Source organism: Mus pahari, chromosome 1 (genome assembly GCF_900095145.1).
Source record: "Mus pahari chromosome 1, PAHARI_EIJ_v1.1, whole genome shotgun sequence".
Taxonomy (NCBI): domain Eukaryota; kingdom Metazoa; phylum Chordata; class Mammalia; order Rodentia; family Muridae; genus Mus; species Mus pahari.
This window is the reverse complement of record NC_034590.1, coordinates 139,896,992-139,924,676: the sequence shown is the minus strand read 5'-3', so window position 1 is coordinate 139,924,676 and position 27,685 is coordinate 139,896,992. Positions and strand designations below refer to the sequence as shown.

At 40.6% G+C, this 27,685-nt stretch overlaps 1 protein-coding gene across 3 annotated transcripts in view; it reads left to right on the top strand.

Moving 5' to 3' along the window:
* The window catches only part of Glis3 (GLIS family zinc finger 3), a 417,582-nt gene that overhangs the window by 315,217 nt on the left and 74,680 nt on the right, over positions 1 to 27,685 (top strand). For all 3 annotated transcript variants that reach the window (XM_021205791.2, XM_021205781.2, XM_029537780.1), the window contains 2 exons: positions 4,661 to 4,822; positions 9,043 to 9,153. In XM_021205791.2, coding sequence (XP_021061450.1) covers positions 4,661 to 4,822; positions 9,043 to 9,153 — 273 coding nt within the window. The remainder of the gene's footprint in view (positions 1 to 4,660; positions 4,823 to 9,042; positions 9,154 to 27,685) is intronic.

Sequence of the window (27,685 nt, the reverse complement as noted above, 5' to 3'; positions counted from 1 at the left end):
TAGCTGATTAGAGGAGGGGATAATATTCGACTTGATTATTGGTTACACACATGGAATAAATCCCATTTTAATCATGTCTAATGAGCCTTTCATTTCTAGAACCTTACACAAAAGCTTCTAATAGAAAGAGAAAGTAATATTTCAAAGGTCATCTGAATGTTACTGAATGTCAACAATCCGTAATCAAGCCAATATATATTGATGATGATGATTGCAGTCTGGCCAGATTCTTTAAATATGAAATAATTTTCTAAATTAGCGAAGTGATGCAAACTGAGGTTCTGTAGGTCCCAGGGAACTTGAAATGTCTAATTAAAGATTGTTACTTAAAACCAGCATTAAAGAGATTTTTTTTCTTAGAATGAGGAGTCATACTATGAAGTATTTTCAAGGCCCTATGAGATTTAAAGTTCTGTTTCAGGGAGAGTTTCATGCACTGTTCTCCTACACGTCTGCAATTCCACTGAAAAATACAGATGGATAATGTCGCTTCCCTCCCAGTGCCTTTTCTCAACTGGAGACTGTCGTAGGCAGTTACAGTGTCGGGTGTTTACTGGTCAGGAGGCAATGAGAACAGCTGATCACCATGAGAAGAGATGATCGGCCTACCTGTTTTAGAACCAGACATCCACCTGGTAGCAGATTGGAGAGGTGTGAGTTGAGAATCTCTAGTGAGAGCTTATCATTCTGGGAGTTTTGTCTCGTTTGCTTGTGAAGGATGCTTACCCTACCCTACCTTGCACAGGTGATGCTCCGTTTAAGTCCTAGGGTAGCTGATGCTGTACAGGCTCAGATGACTGAGCCTGGATGATTTACGTAAGGAAATGGAGAATGGTACCACAGCCAGAGCACTGGTTCCAACTCATATAGACAGGCCCTAGCCCTAAAGTTTAGGTTCAGGGGTCGGGTCTGAAAATCCATCCTTTCGGCAGTTACCCTCAGGATACTGATTCTGGTCTGGGCATCATGGCTCTGAGGGCCTCTGCTCAGAATGTAACTATCCCAGTGTGTAACCTGCTAGGATGTATCTTCCCCAGTGTGTAACCTGCCCAGGCATGCAGACCATCTTCAGCTCTCATCATCTTTGCATAAGTAGACATTGAGAAGCTGTGGACCATGCTCATAGGGTCTGTTCAGGGGTCAGATGCTATTTAGATCAAATTAATAACAAAGAGAAACTATTTAGCTTGGACCAACTGTTCGCCAGGTCCCATGTCCCCTCTCCCAAGCCTGCCACTGCTCTGTTTTTCTTTCCCTCTCTTAAAATCTCGTTTTATTCCTCTTCTTCCCCTTTGAACTCTTCTTAAGTGTGACTGTGATTTGGTTTTCTTGATCTTCCTGAATTATATTTGCTTTTGAGTTTAGGACAGATCAGGACCTGTGATTCAGTTACGAGTTACTAGGAAGGAGAGGGCACGAACGAAGCAGAGCATTGAGGCTTTGCAAGCATGGAACCGCACCAGGGATAAAGAGCAACCCATTGGCACTGTATATCTTAGCTCTCTGGGTATATCTTGAACTGTGGGAACCACACTGAGAAATCCTGTGACTCAAACTCAGGAAATATTCCTAACGTTTCTGACTTTCCCTATATTCAGGTGTTCATCTACAAGGTTCAGCACCTTCTATAGCTCTGTAAAAGTCAGGAAAGATCATAAGATTAAGAGGCAACTATTTTCCCAAACTCTCTAAGAATCCACGTGTAGCTCTTTGGGACATTATTTCTTGTTATCCTGCATGAATATTAGCTTATTTTTAAAGCATTTGCCTTTAACTGAACTTGCAAATGTAGGGATGGAACTGCCCGAGGAAGAGGACATTCCTGTGCTGATTACAGGGTTATTCCCATAATGGATGATAACACTTCATTATAAAATTGTTCCCTTTCAAGTCCCATCCTGATGCTATTAGAGAAGCAAATGGCACCACAGATCCTTCCTCTTAGACACTCCTCTGAAAAGTTCCCTCAGGTGACTCTGCCCCATTGGGTGTTAGACCCTCTACACTGTCATCTGCCAGTCCTTGAGGACTTGGGTCTATAGATTCTTCAAAGATGTTTTTGCAAAGAGTATGAGTGGTTGTTGTCTGTTAGGGGCTCCTGCATCCATGAAACTGCATTCTGAGGACAGCCTCAACTCAAACAGTTCAGTGAGCTCACACCCTGTCTTTAACCATTTTCCCTGAAGATACTGCTATGCTTCTCTGACTACCCTTGTTACAGAGGGAACCTCTGACATCATCTATATTTTCATTATTTTTCAGATTTGTCTTTCTGCTTGTTGTCTTTCAATTTTGCTTCTTCATGTAGTTAGGGTATTCTGGTCCTCACTGGAATGCCAGACCGCAACTGACCACCAACCAACCTTCCTTCCTTCCTTCTTTCCTTCCTTCCTTCCTTCCTTCCTTCCTTCCTTCCTTCCTTCCTTCCTTCCTTCCTTCCTTCTTCCTTCAGTGACCACTTTTCTTCTTCTNTCCTCCTCCTCCTCCTTCTTCTTCTTCTTCTTCTTCTTCTTCTTCTTCTTCTTCTTCTTCTTCTTCTTCTTCTTCTTCTTCTTCTTCTTCTTCATTGTATTAGTAATAGCAATCAGTTCAATTCTAAGCAGACATTTAAATGGACATTGAATAGAAAGGATGAGGAATCATTAGCCTCATGTAACTCATGTAACACATGGACAGTTTGAATCACACCAGCATATAGCTGGGTTTCTCATGACATGGGGGAAGTGTTGTATGTATCTGGCAGCCATAGAAAGCCTGTTAATTAATCTGTCCCTGGTCTCCACTCTCACATTGATGCCAAAACAATGTAGCTTTCTCTGTAAGGGGTTAGGTGACTGTAGAAGGGTTGAGAGATTGGGGGTCAGCTAATTCTGGGTATATCTCACTGGAATTAGCCCCAGAAAGACATCTGTCCTACAAAAGAGCCTTGCTAGGAATGAGGCTACAGGCTCAGCATGGCCAAAACCACAAGCTCGTTTCAGACCTAAGTGCACTCTGCCAGGTGACTCCAAGCAAAATAAACTGGGCTCCAAGACTTTTCTCTGATTCTTCATTCAGAGTGAACCTTAAAAGCAGACATTTGCTTGGCAGAGACCTCTTAGCTATGAATTAGGAGTTAATTTAGAACTCTTTGATCCTTAAACTTGAGATCTATTTGAAAATTTGCAGAAATAAGGCCCCATAAATTCCAGAAACCACCCCCTGCCCCTCCCCAGCAATGTGGCATTATTATACACTTGGCTGTGAAGAAGTCGTCAGCTTTGTCAGCATTCTTCCTTCGTTCAGGCTAAATTTAATTTTTTTATGTGAAATAGAAATCAGGAAAACACCGAAAATTATTTTAAGCAAAATATCGAAATTGAAATAAACTAACATATGTCCGTGAGACATGTATAACTCTCAATCAAAAATAAGTGCAACTTTCATAAATTTCTTAAAATACTCCAGCATGCAGAATGTGATCAACTTAAATAGATGGGGTGTTGTGACATAGTCAACTGTTCTCTCTACTTAGTTCATCCTTTACTTAAGGATGAAATTTCCAACTACTGAACCTTCCCAACCAGAGCTCTCCTCAGCAAGGGAACCAGGGCATTTCATGAGGTCCTTGCAGCACATAAGTAACGTCGACTAATTTTTAGTGGAAACAGTCCTTCTCATACTGTCTGTCCTACTTTTACCAATGTCTGTCTGCCCTATTCCCACTCATCCCTTAAAAACCCCAAACAAACAAAGAAACAAAACACAAAACAAAAAACCCTCTTCACTTACAGGGTGTCTTATCCTCACTCTAAATGTTAGCATCACTTAGACCCTATAGAAATAGCTAACAATTTTCCCCCAAAGAAGTCATTAAATTAATGGTTTTGTTAACTAACTACAAACACGTATTTTTGAAATAACCAGCCTCTTATCTTTCTCTTATTCATAGCTAGGTAATGCAAATTTTTAAAATAAACAACAATAATAAATTTAATAATAACAAGAATAGTAAGTAGTAGTTTATTTAAAATTAATTAACATTAAGTGAATTCTCTGTCTCCTAGTTACCTTCAAAATAGCATTTTGAACACTACTCAGCTTGGCATAACCCTACATGTTGACACTGGCCACTCATTTGGAAGTTGCAAACCTAGACAAACATTTAAGGACATAACTGATGGACCATATCTAGTGGGCACCTGCGTTCCCCATCCTATATTCTTAGACCTTTCCGGCCTTCTTTTTCAGTCATAGATCACTTTAATTTTTCTTGTTAGTTTTTGTTGTTGTTGTTGTTGAAAACTTTCTTCCTTCCTGGCCCCTTCTACATAGACCAATTTTGAAATAGCAAAGGGTGTTAATTTTTTAATAAATCTTCAAGATACACACTACTATGTTTCTATTGATTGAGCCAGATGGCTCACAGTGAATATTCTCTGACATAAGTAATCACAGAAATCAGTTTGGGACCAAAATCTGGTATGGAACGTGCATGTATGTGCTGTGGGAAAGATGCAATTCACATAAACATATGCATATTTTTAGAAGCAATATTTGTTACTGTTTGGATTTAATTTCATCTTACTGTTAGCTGAGTACAAACTAATGGTTGTTTTTCTTCCCTCGTCTCAGGCATTTGGGTCCTACTCAATAACTAAACCTTGTTTTCTTTTTGCAGTTTGAAGGCTGCAAGAAGGCCTTTTCCAGGCTCGAGAACCTCAAGATTCACTTGCGGAGCCACACGGGTGAGAAGCCATACTTGTGCCAGCATCCAGGCTGCCAGAAGGCCTTCAGCAATTCCAGTGACCGTGCCAAGCACCAGAGGACACATCTTGACACTGTAAGGATGGCAGGGGCTGGCCACCTTCCAGCCTCAGTTGGGTGCCAAAGGGCCCCTCTAATGGTAGGATGGTGCAGGTGTGTGCTTGCTGGTTTTAAGGTCACAGAGGCCAGTGCCAAGCACAGCAGTGAAACACAGTGAGGTATCCACAGGGCTGCCTGTGTGGCTGCTTTATTTTCTATTTTTTATTTGTGAGTTATGCTATATATCAGAACTTTCTAGGACGAAGGGATTGCTTAATCCTTTCTATGTAGAAAGCAGAAGCAGTTCAGGAGCTATCATACAGTAGGTGTTAGCACACAGAATGGCCACTAGAGATAATTAAAGCTATTATCAATATATCAAGCTGTACCAAAATAGACAATGTATGCAGCTGCAAAGAATATGAAGTACAGTGTGTATGTGTTGACCCTATTCTTTTCCTCTGGACCTAGAGTTTCAGCCAGCATGGTGTTAAGCATGAATCTGGTCTTTTGCTTTAGAAACCATCTGTTATTTTCACCTGTAATTCATCTAAAAAGACAGAGCAGATTTTTCCCCGAGTTCATGTCATGCATGCGTTTTCTGTGTTAACAGTCACACATCCTTTTTTATCAACCTGATGAGAACAATTGAGTTTTATTTTCACACCCTTACTCCCTTAATGCTGCTACAGTTTGCTCCTTGCAAATGCTGTCTGTATAACTTTTGTCTTTTTATTTCCTCCCATTATGTTGATAACACTCCTTTGCATCCGCGAGTTTTGAAGCCATTTTCTTTAGAGAAGGCCAGGTAGATGCTGTGTAATTTCACTTCACTTAACAAAGCCGTTGGGATAAATGTATTATACACATCGCGGATCTCTTATCCCACGTTCTTGAAAATAATGTATTCATGACAGTTACTTTCTCAGTGTTAACGTTCTGATGTCTATTATTAAACTACACCCGAGTTTGAATTTTGAAAAGATACTATTATTTCCACACACCTTCTCATACATATTTAAGGTTCTTCTGATGTTATAGTTGACATATTTATTACCTTTTTTATATTAGTCTCTATTAGTCATATTTGTTGAAGTCATTTTAGCTTTATATGTCATATAACCTTTCTAAACAGAATTATCTCCTAATATATGTATAAGTGTGATGGTTTGTCTGGTAAATACAGGAAACATATTTAGCAAAATATGGGGAAAGAAACAGACCTGTCCTGCTTGAGCAAAGTTGAGTTCATTGATCTGCTCAGGACTGCTAGAACAGAATATTAAATAAGTACATGAAAAGTGCTAAGATTTTCAACATACAAAAATAAGAAAAAATTATGTTAAAGTGTCTGATTTTGTTGTATCAAAAAATGGTCCTGATCTTACCCACCATATTTTCCAGTTTGTCATTGAACCATATCATGGAAGTGTGACCATTCACAAAGCGAAACTGTCTTAAGAAATTGTTCCAGCTATCCAGTTCTGTAGTTTCAGAGATGTCCTTGAGGAAACCTGATGTTGTTCTGCAATACCCTTGTTTGGTGCTAATTTTAGCTAATCACACGAAACATTTCTATAGTAATTAGAGCATTAAAAATATATAGCTTTTTAATATATATATATATATATATATATCTTTTTTAAAAACTTTTAAATAAAACTGCCTATGATGTTGATTTTTGACGTGAATTCAGTACATCTGTTAGAACCCAGTCATTTTTATAATTTTAAAAAGATTTTCTCTATTACACTTGTTAAAACTATTGGTTTTCTTTAAGATCCAAGTTATCTTCTATTTAAATGCTTATTTACTTTAATAAATTGTTGAACTTTTTAAAAGCTCATTGAAATCAATCACTTGTTTTCCAGAGCACACTGTAGCTGTTTGAAGAATTTATAGCTTAAATTTAGGTTCCTTTCCACTAATCATTCCTTATACAAAAGCTGTCAGGATTTTTGGATTAAAATATCTTTTCAACTAAACAGATTCTTTATTGAGGAAAATGGTTTTCCCACAAAGATTATTGAGTTCATTAAAATAACCCTGAATTTTTTATTAATACAATTTCTCTATTAACATCTTAAATCTAAACAAGGAAAGTGATTACTCAGGACAGGTGGAAAATAATGAAATACTTTTTCTGAGGGCATGTAGCGTGCCATCTTAGGCTTGGATAATCAGAGATAGAATGATGGGGATACCACTGTTATTCACACCAGAGCCTGAGAGCTGTTTGGGCATCCTGGTCCAAGGTGACAGACACAAGGGGGAGGAGGGCTCAAGGCCAGTTGTGAGGACTGGTTATAGTCAAGCTTTCTCCAAGAGTACCTCAAATGAAATGTAAAATAAAATTCCCAGCCCCATTAAAAGCAGCATAGATGTTCAGAGCACATCAGTGTACATAAACCGTCTTCCCTGAAGCATTCTGTCAAGGTCAGAGACATGAGTGTGTGTGCTCATGGTCAAAGTTCTAATAAGGATGGAGACTGCATGAGTGTGTGTGCTCATGGTCAAAGTTCTAATAAGGATGGAGACTGCATGAGTGTGTGTGCTCATGGTCAAAGTTCTAATAAGGATGGAGACTGCATGAGTGTGTGTGCTCATGGTCAAAGTTCTAATAAGGATGGAGACTGGCTGCTGGATACTGACTGCTTGCTGCTCTGAGCTGAAGACTGAGTAGGGAAAGCAAGTTCAAGAAAGCCAGGTGAACCCAGAAAAGATTCCCAGGTTAAAACAAAGTCTGTGTTGCCCCATAGAAGCGTCTTGGCTAGTTGCTTTCACCAATATTCGCTCACTTTTTAAAAAGGCGAAGTAAGGGCCTCTTCTTCCAACATTTAGTGTTAAATTTCTTAGAATTTAATACAGGGCACAGCACATTCTGGAAGCTCTGAAACTACAGGGAATTAGTTAGCTGGAGCAATTTCTCAAGACAATTTTGCTTTACGAATGATCACACTTCCATGAATCTTTCATAATCTTAGGTAATCCAATCAATCAGAATCAGTCAAGAACAGTCAATGAGTAGTTGCATCCAATATTCAAATTGGGGGTTTTAAATTAAAGGATATACCATGATTCTATCTTGTTCTTGAAGTGAAAAAAAAAAAAAAAGAAGCCAAAATGTTAGTGAATTCTAACCATTATTTCCAGTAAGCAAGTCGGAACATCAATGTGTCTACTCAGATGATGCTAAGCACATGAAAATGAGAGTCTGACAGAGGAGAGGTAGCCATGCAACACTCTTGTCTGGCATAACAGGCTTCCAGAGCCATCAAGAGAAGAATTCAGCTCTTTCTCATACTGTCCCGACCAAGGTCTTTGTGCTCATGGTAGATGATAATTCATCTCATGTATACAATTCATCCTGTTTTGGTTTTGCATTTTTAAGTTTTTGGAATAGTTGGGAGATTTCGGTTTAGCTTGCAACCCAAGTCATTGTCTCCAAAGTTCTTATCGAGAACTTTTATCAGTACTAAGTGACAGTGTTGGTGTCAGAATGGACTTGAGTTGGTCTCTCCCTCCCCTGTAGGTCTTGCTTTCATTTCTACTTAGGGGTCAAGCACTTAGGGGCATCCCTCACATGCTCACATCCCTCATGCCCTCTGCTGCCACAGGGAACTGGGATAGACACATTTGCACCCTTGTCCCTCAGCCATCGGCTCACTCACACCCTTCAGACTTCACTCCTCTGTGACTACTAATATTACTATTCCTCTGGCTGAGTGTTAATTCATCTGTTGTTTGAGACCTACTGTTTCTTGCTCACTTTACACTAATTTTTCCTTCTTCATTCTTTCCCTCTCTTTCTGAATCAGGTACCTACCCTCTGAACCGTACCCAGTCTTTTCTGGACTTTTCTACAGCTTCTTTACCTGAACCCTTAAAGAATCTGTTTACTATTTCTGACAGTACCAAAGATTTTCTCAGGGAAACATAATTGTAAGTATGTAAGTATTAACTTCGACATTAAAAAAAAAATTCTACAAAAGATTATTATGGTTACACTGCAATGTAAGGTAATCTATTTAAAAAGTCAAGGATAGGGCATCTCTGTGGGGCATTTGTAAAGTTTACTCTTTTCATCTTTATGACGCACAATTCCTGGGTGTTCTAATTAAAATGCATGAGTATTACCCAGCACTTGACATATGTCATTCGGTAACAGTTCTTGCTCTGAGCAGTCTGAATAAACCCTGACCCTAATACCTTTACAGTTTAACCACAGCTCGCTCTTTCTTTTTCTTTCTCATTCAGAAACCTTATGCTTGTCAAATTCCAGGATGTACAAAGCGCTACACAGACCCAAGTTCCCTAAGAAAGCACGTGAAGGCACATTCTTCCAGAGAGCAGCAGGCAAGGAAAAAGGTAAATTTCAAAGGGAGTTTTTTTTCCCAGCCAGAAAAAGCATGTTTGAATTATTCTTGCAGTGTACAGAGTTTCTGTGTGGCACTGGAATCTCTGAGTTTGAAGATGTCTTGTGCTGGATGCTGAGGAGAGAGGACTTCCCTGAGGCCTCAGCGAGGCTGTACTTGGCACAACTAATACAGTCATGTAAAAATTTCTGTGGAAGCTTGTATATGAGAATTGGAGAAAATTAATGCCAGCCACCAACCCCAGGAAATGTTAATAACAGAAAGCTTTTATGGAAATTTCTGGAAGCTCTTTCTGGAGAGAAACACTTTTTCATAAAAGTACCAGCTAGCTCAAATAATTTCCACTCTAATGAAGAACCGGGGTGACCCTCTTGGATGGAGAAACCATTCCCCATGGTTGGCTTGAGGGAAGCTAGTCGATTTGTACTATGCATGAAACCAGGGGTAGAGGGGACACGGTACTGAACTTAAATTGGCCTTGACATCAGTGAGGGATTAATGCAGCTTTCAAAAATCTGAAAATATTACAGTGTTACAGGCTTGGAATAAGTGTCTAAGGTCATCCAGCCATCCTGTGTTAATTTGGCTTTGTGAATTTCACACAGTACCTCAACTGGCTGGCCAGGCAGGCTTTCCAAACATTTGAGACAGGGTATTTACTGTCCTTTAAATAATTTCATAACTAACTTTTTTGTGGGAATGTGAGGGTGTGGGCACATATGCATATTCTTGTGTGGGTAGAAACACATGTGTATGCACCTATAGGTAGAGGCCGGAAGTCACCCCTTGGCTATTGTTCCTCAGGAACTGTCCACTTCCTTTCACACCACCTCTCAAACAGTGACTTCACAAGTGTGTGCCACCACAGATGGCTTATCACTCAGACTGAGCTCTGGTCCTCATGCTCAAACAATAATCCCTTCATCCACTGAGCTATCTCCAGCACCCAAGCTTTTAAATATTTGAACATTTAGTAGAATGTTCTGTCCATGGAAGAAGTGAGTTGCATTAACTTGGTGTTTTTAGAACAAGGGTATTTGGGTCACTGTGTCTTTTTGTCAAAATTGTGCATTTTCTTTCATCGTTTCTTGGCATTTGAAATTTGGTGTTGGGAAATCATAAACACACACACATACACGCACACACACACACTGAAGTTTTTCTGTCTAGAGATACTAACTTGAGTGCCCCTAGAGGGCTTATAGACAGAAAGCTTTTTATGTTTTGTTTTGTTTTTTGTTTGTTTGTTTGTTTTGTTTTTGTTTTTGTTTTCTGGGGTTTTTTTGGGGGGGTTGTTGTTGTTGTTGTTTTTTTGGTTTTTTGAGACAGGGTTTCTCTGTGTAGCCCTGGCTGTCCTGGAACTCACTTTGTAGACCAGGCTGGCCTCGAACTCAGAAATCCACCTGCCTCTGCCTCCCGAGTGCTGGGATTAAAGGCGTGTGCCACCATGCCCGGCGACAGAAAGTTCTTAGACCAATTCTTCCTTTTGAGAAAGAAAAACACTCTGCTGCAAGGACTTAACAGATACACTTAACTACTTACAAAGCCAATCTTATAAATCAGTAGTTAAAATATTTTTCCTCTAGAAATAGATTTAATTTATCTCTTCATAAAATATACTGTTACCCAGAACCTTTTGACATGGGCTAGGTATGATTTGAAGTTAAAAAGGCAAAGCAATTTTATTTAGTGTAAATAAAACTGAGAAAACAGTGTCTCCTCTTAAAAGAACACATTGTCACAATTGGATCCTTGAGCAGAGTCATTGTCTATTGGCTTTGTCATTGTCTGTAGCTTACAAAATTCAAAGGAATAAATTAAGTTGTCTCTAATAAAGTGGGGTTTTACTAATAACACCAAGCTTGTCATCAGGAAGGTGAGCCACTTGAAGGTTCCCAGAGCCACTGTCAAGCATGGAAGAGTATTACCCACCTATAGAGACAGCAGTACTGAGGCTCACAGGTATGGAGTCACACAGACTGCTTAGAGATTGTTAAATACTTTCTCTGTGGAATAAAGGTGTGCATTAGTCACCTATAAGGGGAGAGCAGGTTTGATTATAGGCATATTTATTGAAGCACTAATCGAAAAAGGAAAGCATTGAGACTGTAAAGTATGAGCGTATTTATAGTTCTCCTGCAGCCGTGGCAGGCAGTCCAGAGAAGAACAGCAGCCTGTGATGTCAGACACCACAGCCCGTCCTTGGCTATGACTTCAGGGCAGGGAAGTAGTCCCTCTCCCATGGTTTTGCTTTGGCGTCTGCTCTATTTCGTGTAAATTGGACTTGGTTGACTTTCTCTAATTTTTTGTCTCAGCCCTTAGTAACAAATGTACAGTGTTTACTGTTCAAAAACCCTTTCTAAATCTGTGATAGGTAATTCATGATATTAAAATGATGTTGCTTCATCTAACAAAAAGAGGCTGTGTCACTCCCAAGAGAGGCAGCTGCTGATAAACCCCCAAATAAAACGCATACCGGTATCCCAGTGTGATACATTTACACGGTACAATGTTGTCACTAGACCTTAGAGAGCTCCTAATTGCTCACTCATGTCAGAACTTGGTATTTGAAATATTTCCTGGCATCAATACTTACGAAAAAAAGAGAAACAATAAACCTTTTAAGGCAGAATTAAGATTATTTACGACTTTAATTAAAAATTGGAAAACTGGCATGATTTCAAAAAGGGCTTTACAAAAATGTGAATTCATCAAAAATAACCATAAAAATTCCAAGGTGATAAAGGCACAGTGGAGTAATGGTCCCAGCCATAGGGAATTGTTTTGCTGAAAAGAATAAAACTCTATGCTGTCACACCCTGTTAGTCATGGACTTGCTTAATATACCCTGCCTGCCCACCTCTCTCTAATCCTCTCTTTAACCTCCCCCTAGATGCTAAATGACATTATTTTGGTCTTAACTTAGCCAGTTTTATGAGGCCCAGCTTGGAAATCGGGTTCAGTAACAAACACCCATAAGATAATGTATATAAGGAGAAACAGGTTGCTCCTGAGTAGAGCCCTGACCATAGGCATATGGTCCTTCCTGACATGTGATCCATTCCACCAGAAAATAAGATGGACCTGAAATCTTAGCCAAACATTTTTCAAGATGTTTTAAGACAGAAGAAGGAAAAGAACAGGGGAGCAGAGAGAGTTTGGCTTATATGCAGAGAGTAGTTTTTCTTGTTTGCAAAAAGCAAGCACACACACATACCACATCTCATCAGTCAGCAGGCACCCAGACGTGTTCATCTCGTGTATGTTGCAGTTCTTGAATGCTTTGAAACAGGGCACACTGATAAAATGAGTAGCCAAGCATTTAATCCACCAGAAAAGGTGTTCATTGAGAATAGAATTTAGCCTCCAGAGCAAAAGGTACAGAATCTGTCCTTCAATTCTTCCCGATGCGTGAGTGAAATACGAGACCAGGGGAGATGAGCCACTTGAAATTCTTCTCAAGGCTATGAGTTTTATCAGAATTTTTCATTTTCACCTTGGAAGTACCAGGAACATGGTTTCTTTCAACCCTAGCCTGTTGTCAAAATGGACTTAAAAAAAAAATGAATACAAGCAATGCCTGATGGTTAGAGGTGATGTGAATCTTCATCCAATCCGCACTTGCATAAATATTCTGAACTTTATGAGTTATTGTTTATTAGACATTGACCTTTGATTGGCTGAACGTCAATGATGTTCACTTTCGCGACCTCAACACCAGCAATTGCAATTACCTATGTTTATATTTCATACTTAGAGTTAGTTCTGTATTCTGGCTATGCAAAGGCAGCTTACTTAATGCAGTTTTCTTCAAGTGAGATGGGTAATTCTTTAGACTGTTAAAAGCCACCATCTTTCTCCAGAATCTCCCCAAAACTATAAACATCACGGGGGAGCCCATGGCTCACCTTGCATTGTGTAGTTCTTGGAACCATGAGAAGGTAGATGGAAATAATACTTCCCTGTATATTGGAGTTTACAGCATTATGATGAATGTAGCTTGCTTTTTCCCATTCTTTGTTTTCTGCTTTAGTCTATGGGGTGGGGTCTTAGTCTATGAGGTGGGGTTGTTGGCAGGTGGGGTGTATGCTCAAGTCCTCCCCAGATTCCACAGTTCCTTTTCATTATTTATCCTTCATTCCTTTACAGGAATCAGTTAAAATCATTAATAAGAGTATTAGGAATTAGCCCGTACCACAGTTTGGCCTTAGGATAAGCACATCCAACTCTTCTGTCATGCTTTAGTAACACTGCTATAGTGGGTGTGTGAGAGGAGGATTCTGATATAGGGATTATATTCAATAAGTACAGAGTTGCCTTTTTAACAGCTCACAAACATCTGTGCATCATCCCATTGGTGATAAATAGTGATAAGCGACTAACTTCACACCTCACTCAGAACGCTGGCGAGACACATCTGGATCCCCATCCCCCTCAGCCGAGAGGAGCTCAGTTCCAAGAAAGATTGTGGGAGATGCTCTTGCAAGAAAAACGTTCGGTGAACAATAGTGACAAGAATAAGTGCTTATGTTTTAATGAGAAAAATCCTTACACACCACCACAAACTCTAACATATATTGACAACGATTGCTACTTGGAACAAGTTGCCTGGCAGCTTCGATGGTAACCTGGCCCAGGACAATAGTGCTTTCATCTTTGCTGCTGCATGTGGATTGGGGCTTCTTAGAATAATCCATACTTGTAGGAGCCGGTGGGGGACTTGAAGGAGATTGTCTTCTGCCAGAAAGACCAGTGAATAAAATGAGCGTGGGTTCTTCATACCATCAGAAGAACTGCATTCATCTTTACAGGAAAATATGTGCTGCCACCCCTGGGATGATGGCAGGATCTTAACTGTAGTAAAAGTCAGTGCCCATGCACTGCTCCTGAAACACATTCCATGGCATTGTTATTAGATAGGTTTTATTTGGTTGATGTTCTTGTTTTTAGATTTATTTTTGGTTTGTGTGTAGAAGTGCTTTTGCCTGCCCATAGAACTGGGCACTACTTTTCCTGGTTTGGAAGTCAGAAAAGGATATTGGGTACACTGGACTGGAGTTAAGGTTGTTTGTAAGCCACCATGTGTGGAGCAGGAACTGAACCCCAGTCCCCTGCAAGAGCAAGGAATGGACTAACTGTCCTTAAGGAAGCTGGCGCACAGGAGAACCACCTCCTTCACAGGCATCTCATGACGCAGCCTTTCAATTAGACATTGTACAAGGGTCTCAAAAGTTTTCTTTATTACATGTGGTAAGTATTTATTAGTTACCTACTGTGTGCTGGACACTGGTTAGAGCCATAGAAGCGAACACATGGAGGAGATGAGCTTTCTGCTCTCTTAGATTGGCATTCCCATGAAGGTGAGCACTCGGGAAACTGGTGTGACATTAGTGTGAATAGGGAAGAAACAGAAGGGCTGATAGTGGGATGGGTGTGAGCAGAGAAGGGCACAGATATGATGCCTTTAAAAAATGAGGAAAAAGTACATTGGTTGCAGTATTCTAGAAAACCATTGATTTCAGTCCAAACACTGTACTTTCCTGTTTGAGCTGAATTTCAAAGAACCCGGAATTGCTAGCAATTTTTGAATCATTTGGCTCATGTTAGGGTTTTTGTTTTATTTGTGTGTTTATTTCTTTGTTTTGAGACAGGGTACCACTGTGTAGCTCAGGCTGGTCTTGAACTTGGAATCTTACTGCTTTAGAATTCTCAGTACTGGGACCATACATAGATGTGCAACCAATTTAGCCTTAGCTTAATTGCCTCTTTCTTCAGCCTGTCCTCATTAGTTGGGATGGCATGAAAGCGACAAGTTCTGGTCATCAAAACTGGTGGCTTCTACCTCCAGCCACACAGCACAACTCAGGCGGTCAGCATGTGTGAGCCTTTGAGCCTGATTTGCAGGTGAGGCCTTGGCTGCTCCTGACCATTTTGAGTGACATGAGACTGTCTCTGCTCTCCTAAGATGATAGGTCGAATGGAGACGTGTGCTTTCAGGGCAGAAGAGAGGAGTGTGATGTGTCATGCCTACACATTGCCTTGTGACATGGTACACGGAGTGTCTTTGCAAACGTCAAAGGCTGTTAAAGGACTGAAGTCATGTCTTGCCGTCCTTGAAGTCACTGTTGTTTTTTATTCCATCACTAAACGTTGTCATGTGCAGTCTTTGCAGTCTGAACATTGTGTTTAAGCTACCAAGAGACAACCTCACACTGCCCCTCCCAGGTGTCCCTACTCTTTGTTTCAGCTTCCAAAACACTCGAGCCTCTTTTCATGGTTACTGTTCCCTCTGCTAGTTCGTGCCTGTCTTCCCTTCTCAGCTTCAGCTGAACTCTGTCCCCTTTCTCCCTGGGTAATACTTTCACATTGATTGTACCTTGGCCCTCTGAGCTGTGAGGATTTATTTTCAGGGTGACTTCACACAAGGACTTGGATATGGCTTATGCTAAAACTTTTCATGGCAGATACTGGGCAGGTGGCCTTGTCCCCACTGTGTTTGGATTGGACACCAGGAGGTACTAGCTTCTTTTAAACAGTGCTTAGGATTGCATCGTGACTTAACAAGTTACATTCCTCCAGTTTTTCCACTTTCCCATCTTTGCAGCTACTTTGAAAGGCAAACACAGGGCCCCAGAGGTGAAAGAGAAGCCGTTTCAGGAGGAAAGCATTGTGTCACGTAGCAGCCATGCCCGGCAGCCCATTGTGAGTGACAGCACATGAACAATGTCCTTGGAAACGCTTTCCTCCTTGAGAACTGAGTATTCTTGGAGGAGCCATCTCTCAGATATTGCTGCAGCCTGTCTTTCAGGAACATATGGATGCTGCAAAAATGGCTCATAAAAAGGAAAGGAAATGGTCCCAAACCAGAGGGAATAAAGTTTAAACCTGTGATGCTTGGTTCTGTCCCAGGGTTATTACCTGAGCTTTCGTGGGATGGCTGGAGATGGATAGCTTGAAGAAGCTCAAGAACCTTCCCCCCAAAGACATGCAAAACAAATTGTTTTTATTTAGAAAGGCTCCCTGGACTTCACTGATAGAAATGAAGATTCTGAGGCAAAAGCAAGATGCCCAGTGAAAGCCAGCCTTACTCATATGGCTTTGATTATAACTACCTTCCCCTAAGACATTACCCAGTTAAGAATATTTCTCCTTCTTTGCTCTGGAATATTAACTTCCCTAGCATAGAATTTTAAGACATTCAAGTTATTCCACAAGTATTTTCACGACATTTCTAGTGTCTGATTTTTTTTTTTTTGTTATGTGTTTGGATGTATGAAACGGTAAAGATAGTTTCCTTTCCCTGGAGGCAGAGAGGCAGTCTTAGTTGGAGCCTCTATTGCCCTGATGAGACACCATGACCAAAAGCAACATGGAAAGGAAGAGACTTATTCCTGCTTACAACTTTCAGGTCACTGTCAAAGTTATGACAAGAACACAAGGCTGGAACCTGGAGGTAGGAGCTGAAGTTGAGGCGATGGAAGAGTGTTGCTTACTGGCTTGCTCTTCTTGGCTTGATCAGCTTGCCTTCCAAGAGAACCTCCCCAGAGATGGCCTTGCCGACTGTGAGCTGGGCCCTCCCACATCAATCATAAACCTAGACAGTACACCACAGGCATAGTTGTAGGCCATTCAGTAGGGATTTTTTTTTTTTCAATTGACATTCCCTCTTCCAAAATGACTCTAGTTTGTGTCACGTTGACATAAACAGCACTGATATTCAAGCTGGATTTTGACAAGATGAGGGCTACATGTGTTGCTAGTTAATTGGAGAATGGAATGAGACTGTAAACAATGATCAGAGTCAGGAGTTGATGTACTTTTAGAGGGTTGGAAGGAAACAGTCTGGCTTGAAATGAGAGAAGAGGAAGTGGTAATGGACTGAATGTGAGTGGTGAGGGGAAGAAACGATTAAGAAACCTGCATTTTTCTGCTCATTTGGATTGTTTAGCCAGGAGTGTGAACCATCTGCCACGGGCTAAAGTCTCGTCTGGGAAGCTCGAGTTCTTACATCTTTCAGATTGACGACATCAGACCCACAGTGGTCATCAGATAATGGAGTCAACTGACTGAAGTTATTAAGCACTCACATAATGTCTTCACAGCAGTATTTAAATTGTGAATGTTTTATTGACTAGGGTAGATTATAGGCTAGCCAAGACAAAACATAAAACTGACCGTGACTAAAGTCCATTATGATGAATTTTAACTGTGGTTTCTTTATTTAAAGATAAGACTAGCTACATGAAACTGAGGCATCATGAACTTCTGAGTGTCCTTTACATCAGTGCTAATTGATTATTCATTAGGGAAAGAGAAAAGAATTATTAGATGTACCTGGTCCTATTCTCTTGCATTGTAGCATTGACTGTTCAGCATAAATATGTTCAGGTTAGCTAATTTAGAAACATCATGCTGAGAGAATAGATAATTCTGCTTTAAGGATGTGAGTTAATGCCAAGTTTTTCACTGATATATTACATTGTGATGCTGTAATTTATGCAGTTGCACAACTTTATTATGATACATCAAAACTTACAAAGCAGTGGGTTTTGTCATAACTGTATGACGTTCATTATTGTAGTGCCCATGTCATATTGAGATAATGGCGGTAAAACACTGAGTGTGGTACCTGACACAGTGTGTATTGCCATCAAAGCTAGCTGTTCTCCAAGGGATTATGTCTTACCCAATACACGGCATTCATAGGGACTACCAAGAGGTCGTTGAAATCTCAGTAAGCTAACAACATTCTGTTTCAGGTACTTTCATTAATTAATTTTCCCCTTAAAGTGATCTTAGCTGCTTAAAAAAATAATTAATGGAAAGAGATTATGATGTGAATAAAAATTGATAATCTATTTACTCTATTTTTCTTCTTCTCCCCCCCCCCAAAAAAAAAAACCTCATGACTTTTTTTTTTTTTTTAAATATGTTTTGGAAATCTCTACCAGAACAGTCTAACCTGACTATTTTCAGAAATTCTTGTCTTTAGCTTGAGAATGGCTGCCTGACCCCAGACCATCCCTAACTACTACTGTATAGATGGAAGGTGCATGGCTCCTGTTTGCATAGTGAAGAGATTTACCTTGTGTCCATTGTAGATGCTGACTGTACTGAGTTGACCTTACATAAGTTCACAGGCTTACCAATTTACTTACTTTTATATTTATTGCGCATTTTATTTCTAATTAGGATCTGTTTGACACGGAGTGAGTCAAGGGCCTGGATTCTCATCTTTCTTCCATCAACAGTTTTAATGCTAGAACCTTTGGTCGAGCTGCTCCATGTCTCAGGACTTGGGCTGCACATTTGTAAGCCCAGGCTCATAAGAACTATTCATTCAGATGGTGTGAGAAGTAAGAAAGTCCATGCACAGTGATTCTTGCTGTCCTTTACTCAGATGGGTCATGGGAGGAGTCACAGGTCTTCTGTGTGGGGTGACAGCATAGGTCCATATGGGCATGTCAAAGCACAATGCTTTGCTTGTTCCATTTCCGTTGAGGAAACTGGCTTTGGTCAGTGGAAGAGGAGGCCAGAGTAAGGAGCTGGAGAGGTGGGTCAGCATGTGAGAGCAGTGGCTGCTTTTCCCGATTCCTGGCACCCACATGATGACTCCCAACCATCTGTAACTCTAGCTTTAGACTGTCAAAGTCCTCTTTTGGCCACTGTGGACACTGAAGACATATGCTGCATGTGCATACATGTAGATAAAACATACACACACACATAATATTTTAAAAAGTATAAAAAGAGGTTAAAAATAAGATAAAGCCAGAATTTTCTAAGGGAAAGGGAACATTTTTCTTGGCCTATTGTGTTTTATTTTTGCTGAAGAAGTCATGTGGCTGCCCTTGAGACCCTCTACAGCTGCCATTTAAAGATCAGGTGAAACACAGGTTCTGTAATTCTGGATACTTCAGCTGTGATCGTGGCAATAGTGATATTAAGAAAGGGCTTGGTTCCCTGCCTCTGACACTTCCACATTTCAGAGCCATCGTGAATGTATATATTCTCTTTGGCCTTTAGACTCGGGATGAATTTTTTATTACGTTGTCTAATCTCTAGCTCGTCTCTGAGAAGCTAAAGGCTTAGAAGTAGGCAGGGAGCCAAGAATGATGGCAGAGGTGGCACACTGCTTTCCTACAAGCCAAGAGGCCGACAGAGGATGTGCCAGAGTTAGTTAATGCTGCCTAATGCAAAGCCATCCATTAAGTCTTGACATGCTGTTTGCAATCTTGGCATTTCTCTAAATGTTTTGGCGAAAGAATTTTCTCCCACTTGGCAATCCAGAGTTCTCTTTACAAACGCTGGCAAGGTGTCATGCGATGTCTGAAATGTTCACTGTTTCCTCTGTTGGTTGAGTAGCTTGAGTTAGCTGTTGAAGGATTACAGATAGTAGCTGCCTCTCTGAAGCTATTTATTCTTTTAACCAGAATAGAAAGCTCTTTTGTCTAAGTGACTTTTCAAGATGAGGACTTTCTGCATCCAAACTGCAGGGACCTCCTATAGCAGCAGAGCAGGCATTGGTAGAAGTGTAGTTAGGCAACATTAGAAGATCCTTAAGTGCCACCTCTGATGCCTCTGAAGGCAATCAAATGCAGAAAACTCCAAAATGGGCTGGGAAGATGACTCAGTGAGTAAAGTGTTCACTGTGCAAGCATGAAGGCCTGAATTCAGATCAGCAAACACTCATAGAAATCCAAGCAGTGCAGCCATGTCTGTGACCCAGTGTTGGGAGGTCAAAGATAAGTGGGACTGACTAGCTGAAATGGTGAGTTCTGGGACCAGTGAGAGATCCTGTCTCACAAAGTAGAGACAAAGAGGATGCCCAGAGTTGATCTCTCGTCTCTGCACATACATACCTGGATACATAGGCAGACATGTGACAGACATTTGGACAGAGAGAAACCTGCGTGCATGTGAGTACACCTAAAACAAAACAAAACAAAACAAAACAAAGATATTCAGAAATCCTCTTTAAGTAATCTGAAGCTTTATGACTTCCAGGGGGAATCTTTATTAGACCCGGTTTAGCCTGACTACACAAACCTTATACTAGAGAGCTGAAAGCCTAAATACCCATTCCATACTCAGTTCTGTTTCCAAGGGAGCTTTTTTGTTTTGAGAGTGACCTTGCTTATAGATACACATAGATACATAGCCCGGTTTTCTCAATCTTTTTGTGATCGCATACATTCTAGGTCATTTTGCGAATGGATCTCATGGAATACCTTTGTCTCCATTTCCCTGGCAGTGGAGAATACAGTTTCATCAATAGCCACGTGAAAGTTACTATGAGTCAAGCATTGAGGTTGGGAAGGTTTGCAAGGGAGCTGATGTTGAAGGGTCTTAGTCTGCCCTGCTAAGATGGTAATGACTGTGGTCAGTTCTATGATTTAGGGAGATAATCATGGTGCTAACATAGGAATGAGTGAGTAATTTGGGATGAAAGGGGATGGGCAGTTAGTTAGGTTGGCATTTCCATTGATCAGCCTTCTTTTGGTGCTGTGGTTCATCTGACTGTGTCTACAGCCTGCTGTGCTAACATCAATTCTAGCTTTCTCCATCCTTCAAATGCCGTCATGAGAGATCGCTAAATGTCTTACTGGGATTGGCTCATTGTATGTGTGGTTTTCTCTCACCAGCATGTAAGTAGAAAGTGATTCTCTGGGTGTTTTCTGTGATAAATCCCAGGTTCTGATTACTTCCTTCCTTATGGCTCACTAACCTATGGGTAGAATCTTTCCAGATATGAAGCCTAGACTCTCTCTCTCTCTCTCTCTCTCTCTCTCTCTCTCTCTCTCTCTCTCTCTCTCGTCATCTGTTACATTTCCTAGCTTGGTCTTTTTTATTTTACTGAAATTTGGGTATGACAATATCTGTGTTTCCTAGCTTTGTGTATGCTTGCTCAAAGCATACTTTCACATTCATTTACATGCACTCTTCACAGTTGACTCTAGATTTAGGTCCTAGATTCCCCAATTACCCCAGCCAGTTCTTTTGCCTGCTTCTTTTTTCTCCTGGTCTTTTTGCTCCTTTTCTACTCTTCCCTTGGGAGATTTGCTTCTCCTTTAATGTGCAGCTCTATGAAAACTTAACATGCCACACAGTAACAGAGTTCCTATGTACTTTTTTCATGCCCAGTACAGAATGTCCCTAAGGTATATATGACCCTGCGTTCAATCCTCAGCACTGGGGAAAAAGGGAAGAAAGAAAGAAAAATAATTGATTGTGCTCAGAGTCCAATACATTCTCATTTAAAAATTCTGTAAGTTATACATACTTGTGTGTGTGTGTGTGTTTGTGTATTTATTCATATATTCTTTCATTTAAAGGAAGATACCATTGAAAATAACATGCCTTGGTTTCAGATATGTTAAAATACATATTGGAATGAATGAATGAATCATAATAACTTAGTACTGGTGTGTATCTGTCCATGTATGTTTCCCATATTTATATCTATATCATCTATCTGTCTGTCTGTCTGTCTGTTTATCTATCTGCTAGATATAATGATGCAGATCTTTAATCCTAGCAATTAGAAGGCAAACACAGGTGGAGCTCTATCATTTTGGGGCCAGCCTGTTTTACATAGATAGTTCCAAGACAGCCAGGGCAACATAGAGAGTCTGTTTGTATTACAAAAACAAAACATATATATATATATATATATATATATATATATATATTTATTATATATATGCTTTTATTAATTAAAACATAGCAATTATAGTACTATATCAGTATCTTCTTAAAGATTTATTTTTACTTACATGTGTGCTTATTTTACCACCTTGTATGCATGTGTGCCACATGCATGTCTGGTGCCTGCAGAAGTCAAAAGAAGGCATCAGGTCCTCTTCAATTGAAGTTATGGTTGTGAGTTACCATGTAGGGTCTATGAACTGAGCTCAGATCTTCTGAAAGAACAAAAAGTGCTCCGAGGCCTGCTGTGAGCTGTCTCTTCCACCTGATTGTAAGGGTCTTACTGGCTGCATTTTAAGATTTTAGGATTTAATATTTGTCTTAAACAGCCTTCCACCATTAGACATTTAGGTTGTTTTAATGTTTTACTATTAAGAACAGTTATATATTACATATAATGATATAGAGATCTTAGTGTATGTTGAATAAAAATTCCTAACAACGTATCATTTACAAGACTTTACAGAAGTATGAAGCAATGTACTCATGTTGGGACTATATGAAACTAAATCTTACTTATACTTCACAAATATTAGGAAAGAGACAGAATTTGATGGGTACTACTAGACATTATTATGTAAGTGATAGCCCTGGGTTTCTGAAATGCAACCTTTTTTTCCATGTTATTGGCCATTTGTGTTTCCTTTCCATGACTTGTCATTGCTCTTTTCTAACTTTCTATGGAGAGCTTTATGTTGATTTAAAGTAACCAATGACTATTAACTACATCACTATATGTGTTACAGATGGTTTTAGTGGCTTGCCATTTTTGAAACTTGATTCACTATGTGGCTGTTTACTCATAGACAATTTCCTACAGATGCATTTTATAGAGCGATGGCTTTACATTTTGCCTCTTTGGAAGGTTTCAGATTTGACATGGGGCATACAGAGGCCATTTTCCTGTCTCCCCCCACCCCCTCAATGTTGATTAAACTAATTGCTTTCATTAAGCCTTCCCCCTCTGGCTGTCAGCACCTTGACTCAGTCCTCATGAAAGAGCGGGAAAAGCCTTGGAACTGAGTCTGATTCCCATCTCTGACTCCAGGGGAAATCCTTTCCGTCCTCTGATCTTCATGCTCATGTGAAAGAACCTAACTCCTCAGCTCTGAGCTATCATGTGGTCATTGGAGATCATGCACCTGAGTGGACTTAGTAAATGTCTTGAACTCTGGAGGCTTCCTCCTTCCTCATTGGTACCTTCATTAAATACAAAGACTACCTTATTTTAAGGGATCTAAAATAAAACATAGACTTTCCTCTCTTTGACATGCTCATTGCAGGCTAGGATTGGCCTCCACATCCATCTGGAAAGAGTGGCATTTACCTTCACTCTGTGTTGTACACTGGCACCAGTTTCTTTTCAGATTTTGGGACATTGCTACACAAGCCCACAGAGCTTCTCCTCCCTAGGAGCACTAGTTTTTGATGACTAAAAAGCGTGGATCACCACCGTGAGTAGGCCCCTCTGTCTACACTGCTAAGGTCTTTCCTAGGCTCTGACAGAATAGAACTGATGAGGATGAGGACTGACAGTCAAGAGCTGTCTCTGAGTACCGGGACCATCCCAATACACAAGTGTTACTGTCTGTCCTTAAATAATGTGAATTTTGAGATGGTAGTGCAAAGATCTCCTGCCTTTCCCCTCATCTGTGCAGAGAGAATACAGAAATCACATTTCACCCCAGGGTCACAGGAGTCATCCATCCACTCTATTTGTTTTGCAAAACATGATTTTAAATTGCAAATATGTCCTGTCATAAATAAGCCTCGGGACCTAATTATCCCCAGGTACCGTCTTCTTCCCCTGAGACCATAAAACTTGAAATGATTGGGGGGGGGGGGGCAGGAATAAACATAACAAACACAAACTTGGCACCATTAGTGAGAACTATGGGGAGTTCTGATTAAAACCATCAGTAATGGCACAGGTACCCATTTTCCCACTTCCCTTATGGTAAACTGCTTCGAAAGTAAAGGAAAATAATAGCCGCCAAGCTCTTCACCTCCCAACTCACCTGGCATTTTCATGCCTGTGGACGTCTCAGGTCACCATAGCCATTTTACAAGGTTAATACAATGTTGCTGTGGCCTTCTGTTGGAGAAGGCATTGGGCCTTGTGCCTGCAGTACTTTCCTCTGAGTCCTTAGGGCCCCCTTGGTGGCTGGACCGGCTATGGCAACCAGATAGGACTCCTGGGTCCCTTTACAGTCTGTTGTGTGGTCATGAGACCTGAGCTTCAGAGATGTTTCATGGCTTTACCAGGTACATGCTGAGCACAGGAAGCAGCCTCCAGCTGAGCTCTTCTGACCTCACAGACATAGTGTTCCTTTGATTTTTTTTTTTTCCTCCATTCTGTCTGTGGCTATTTTGATTTCTCAATACAGACAGTTTGTCAACAATTTTTTGGCCTAATGTTAACTCCCACATGTTCCAACATGGCCTACTTTTATAAATAGTGCGACAACCCTGTTTCATAAGCACCTTCCCCAGTCCTGTCTAAGTACCTCTGTAGTTAATCTATAGCACTCATTATGGAGTACCATGGGACCCCATAAGCATGCTCTACTTCCAGGAGTGTGAGTGGTGGACAACCGTGGGTGTTGTTCCTCAGATGCCATTTTATCACGGTGTCTCACCATTGTGTGACTTTTTCAAGTAGGATAGAATGTTGTCTCCCACTACCCAAAATTGAGGTTACAAGTATATACCATCATACTTGACCTTAAAAAAACAAAGAAATATAGTTTCTGGGGGGGGTCATATTCAGGTCCTCCCATTTTACCAAGTGAGTTGTCCCTATCTCTATATTTGTTCCTTTTAATTAAGATAGAGACGGTCTCCTGGTTTTCTACATGTCTGCTCACAAGAACATAAAAAACCTAGATACCCCTGAAGAATTGCCTCTTCTCGTTGGGTCCCTCTTACAAATACACAGAGACAGCCCTACACTAACTCGTCCCTAGCTGAGCTAGAAGGATGCTTCACCTCTTAGGAACAGCACCTTCATCTGGAGAAGAGCTGGGTTTAGTTCCCAGCATTCCAGCAAGAGAGCTCACAAACACCTGTAACTCCAGTTCTTCGGGATGTGCCATCCTCTGGCCTCCATCAGCGTCAGACACATGTGTTGGACACACATGCATGCAAGCAAACACTCATCGCATTAAATAGAAAACCAAGTAGACATCTAGGCCTTGTATCATGTTTCAACTCCTCAGTTTTCTTTGGCCTTTTAAAGGAATGCAGGCATCACATTCTAAACAGAATGTCAGTGGAGTGTTTGTCAAAAAGCAGTTCAGATACGCTTCTATTCTCTTGCTTGGCAATGCCATAGTTTCTTCTGGGTTCCTTACAAGGCTTAGGCCACATACCCTGTTCAGAGAAGAAACTCCTGCCCTGACAGCATGCTTTCATTGCTATTACCTTTTGCCTACACCCCTGGGAGCTGCTGACACTAGGAAGTGCCGGGGCTTGGTTAGAAAGCAGGGATATTTATGTTGGTTTGATGTCATTAACTGTGGCAGTGAAAACCTCAGTCCTTCATTTCCTGCCTGGTATTTGCAATTTGGAATGGCAACTCTGCATTTACGTGCAGTTCTGCTGTTTACATGGTGTTGCAACATTTCAGAAATTCCCAGAGACACTTAATCTTCCTTCAAACACTGGTTTATAAGTAAAGAACCAGCTTCTTATTGCAGAGGAGTTCTCTGTGCCCCTGATGACTAATTTTGAGTTTGCATTGTTTCTCTTTAGATTGTCCCTCCACTGCCTTTTAATTTGAGTTTCCCTTTTAAACTTACCAATAAAAGGACAATGAAAAAATAGATTTTTTTTTTTTTGAGAAGGAAAATTCTTTCAAGGGCTATTGAACTTAGAAATACTTTCTCTATTGTTTTTCATGAGGTCTCATTTAAAATATTTTATTAATGCAAAGAGGCATTCATTTAGGGCTAAGGACCAGTGAACAGTAACCATGACAACCAAGAAGCCATTTGGGACAAGGGGGAAGAAAGCAGTGGAGAGTAAGTGTTTTAATCCTTAACTTTAATCCCTTTACTTCCTGTTCTCAAAATGAAATATAAATCAGGCACCATGCAGCCCGGCAATTTTCCTGTGAAAGGGATGTTGGCAAAAGAGGATTAGTAATGGACAGACATGTTTAAGGAGTTTAATCATACAATTTGTTGTAAAACTTTTGAGACCACGAGTGACCAGTTCCTTTGAGTGGCATCAATGAGAACCAACAAAACATACTTTGAAACTGATTAGAGAGTTGGCCCAGGGGGACACCCCATTTCAGCTGTGGTAATGACATGAGAGACTGAGGAATTTGCTTGGCTCCTGTAGAAGGGAGGGAGAAGGCTGGGGAGTCTCCCCAATAGAATAGAAAGATTCTTTTGATCTTCATGGTCTGAGGAAAAAAATTAAGTTTCTTGTGTTCATATGCTACTGTTGCTTGATGTTCCCTTGCTGGGGGGGGGGGGGGCTGCAAAGGCCTGGGCCTTCCATTGTCTGCAGACCTGGGGTTCCACTGGAAAGCTCACACTTGAGTTTCCTTGGACAGGAAACAGTCCTCATAAGGATAGTGTTTTAGTTCTTGACTGTCTCTGCTTTAAAAAAAAAAAAAGTGTGTGTGTGGGGGGGCATTGGACATGTGTGTATGCACATACATACCACAACATGGCATGCATAAGCAGAATTGGTTCTCATGCATGAGAATTGTATGGGTCCTGGGGATTGAACTCTTGATAATCAGGCTTAGCAACAAGCTCTAACCCTAATGTGTCATTTTCCCTGACAAATTGTCTGCACCTTTGATTTTAGTATTGTCTTCTAAAAAAACCCAAAAGACATACTTTGTTTCTGGTTTGAAAAAAACAAAAGAACTCAATTTTCTTTCTTTTTATGTTTTAAAGCCAGACTTAAAAGTATGACACTCACACTGACTTGAAATGTTGGATTTTTGACTTACCAGTTTTCCTCCCTTCTACCTTGTAGAATTACTGGGGAGGCAAGGGAAGTGAAGATTTTCAATATATATTTCCTTGATACATTTCTTTCTAGCAGACTGAAAGTTTCCTTCACACAGGGCTCTTTGCAGAGATCCGAAGTAGCAATAACTTGAGCTAGTTTCCTGCGATGTCAGAATGTGAAATTACTTCCAATAATAACATCTTCCCAAGGGGGTGCTGATAATTACGACAGATAAGCAACGTGAGGCCTGGAGCACTAGCGAGTGGAGTTAGACAGGGCGGACAGACCACCTGGTTTAGAGTTCCTTGGAGCCCTTGAGAACTAAAGCACATTGTGGCAAAGCCTGCCTGCTCCAGAGGCAGGCAGGCGTGCTGGGGAAGGAGGCTTGAATCCCACTCTCCAGACTAGCAAACAGTGAGAGGCTGCTGACAGTTGTCTCTGCTTCCTTTTCTTTACTGGGACTTCTTTTTAGCTGTCCCTCTGAATCAGTGAGGCCATTGCTGCCTAAGACATTGGATGCTGTCCTTACACTGTGCAGAGCCATGTGCCGTCCTCATTCTCTTTCCCATCCTGCCCTAGAACTCTTGCATATATATATATATATATATATATATATTTTTTTTTTTTAAACAGGGGTTCTTTTTGTTGTTGTTTTCTCAAGTCAGGGTTTCCTTCCCCCTTTCCCTTCCCTTCCCCTTTCCCCTTTTCCCCTTTTCCCCTTTCCCCTCCCCCTCCCTCCCTCCCTCCCTCCCTCCCTTCTTTCTCTTTCTTTCTTTTCTTTCTTTCTTTCTTTCTTTCTTTCTTTCTTTCTTTCTTTCTTTCTTTCTTTCTTTCTTTCTTTC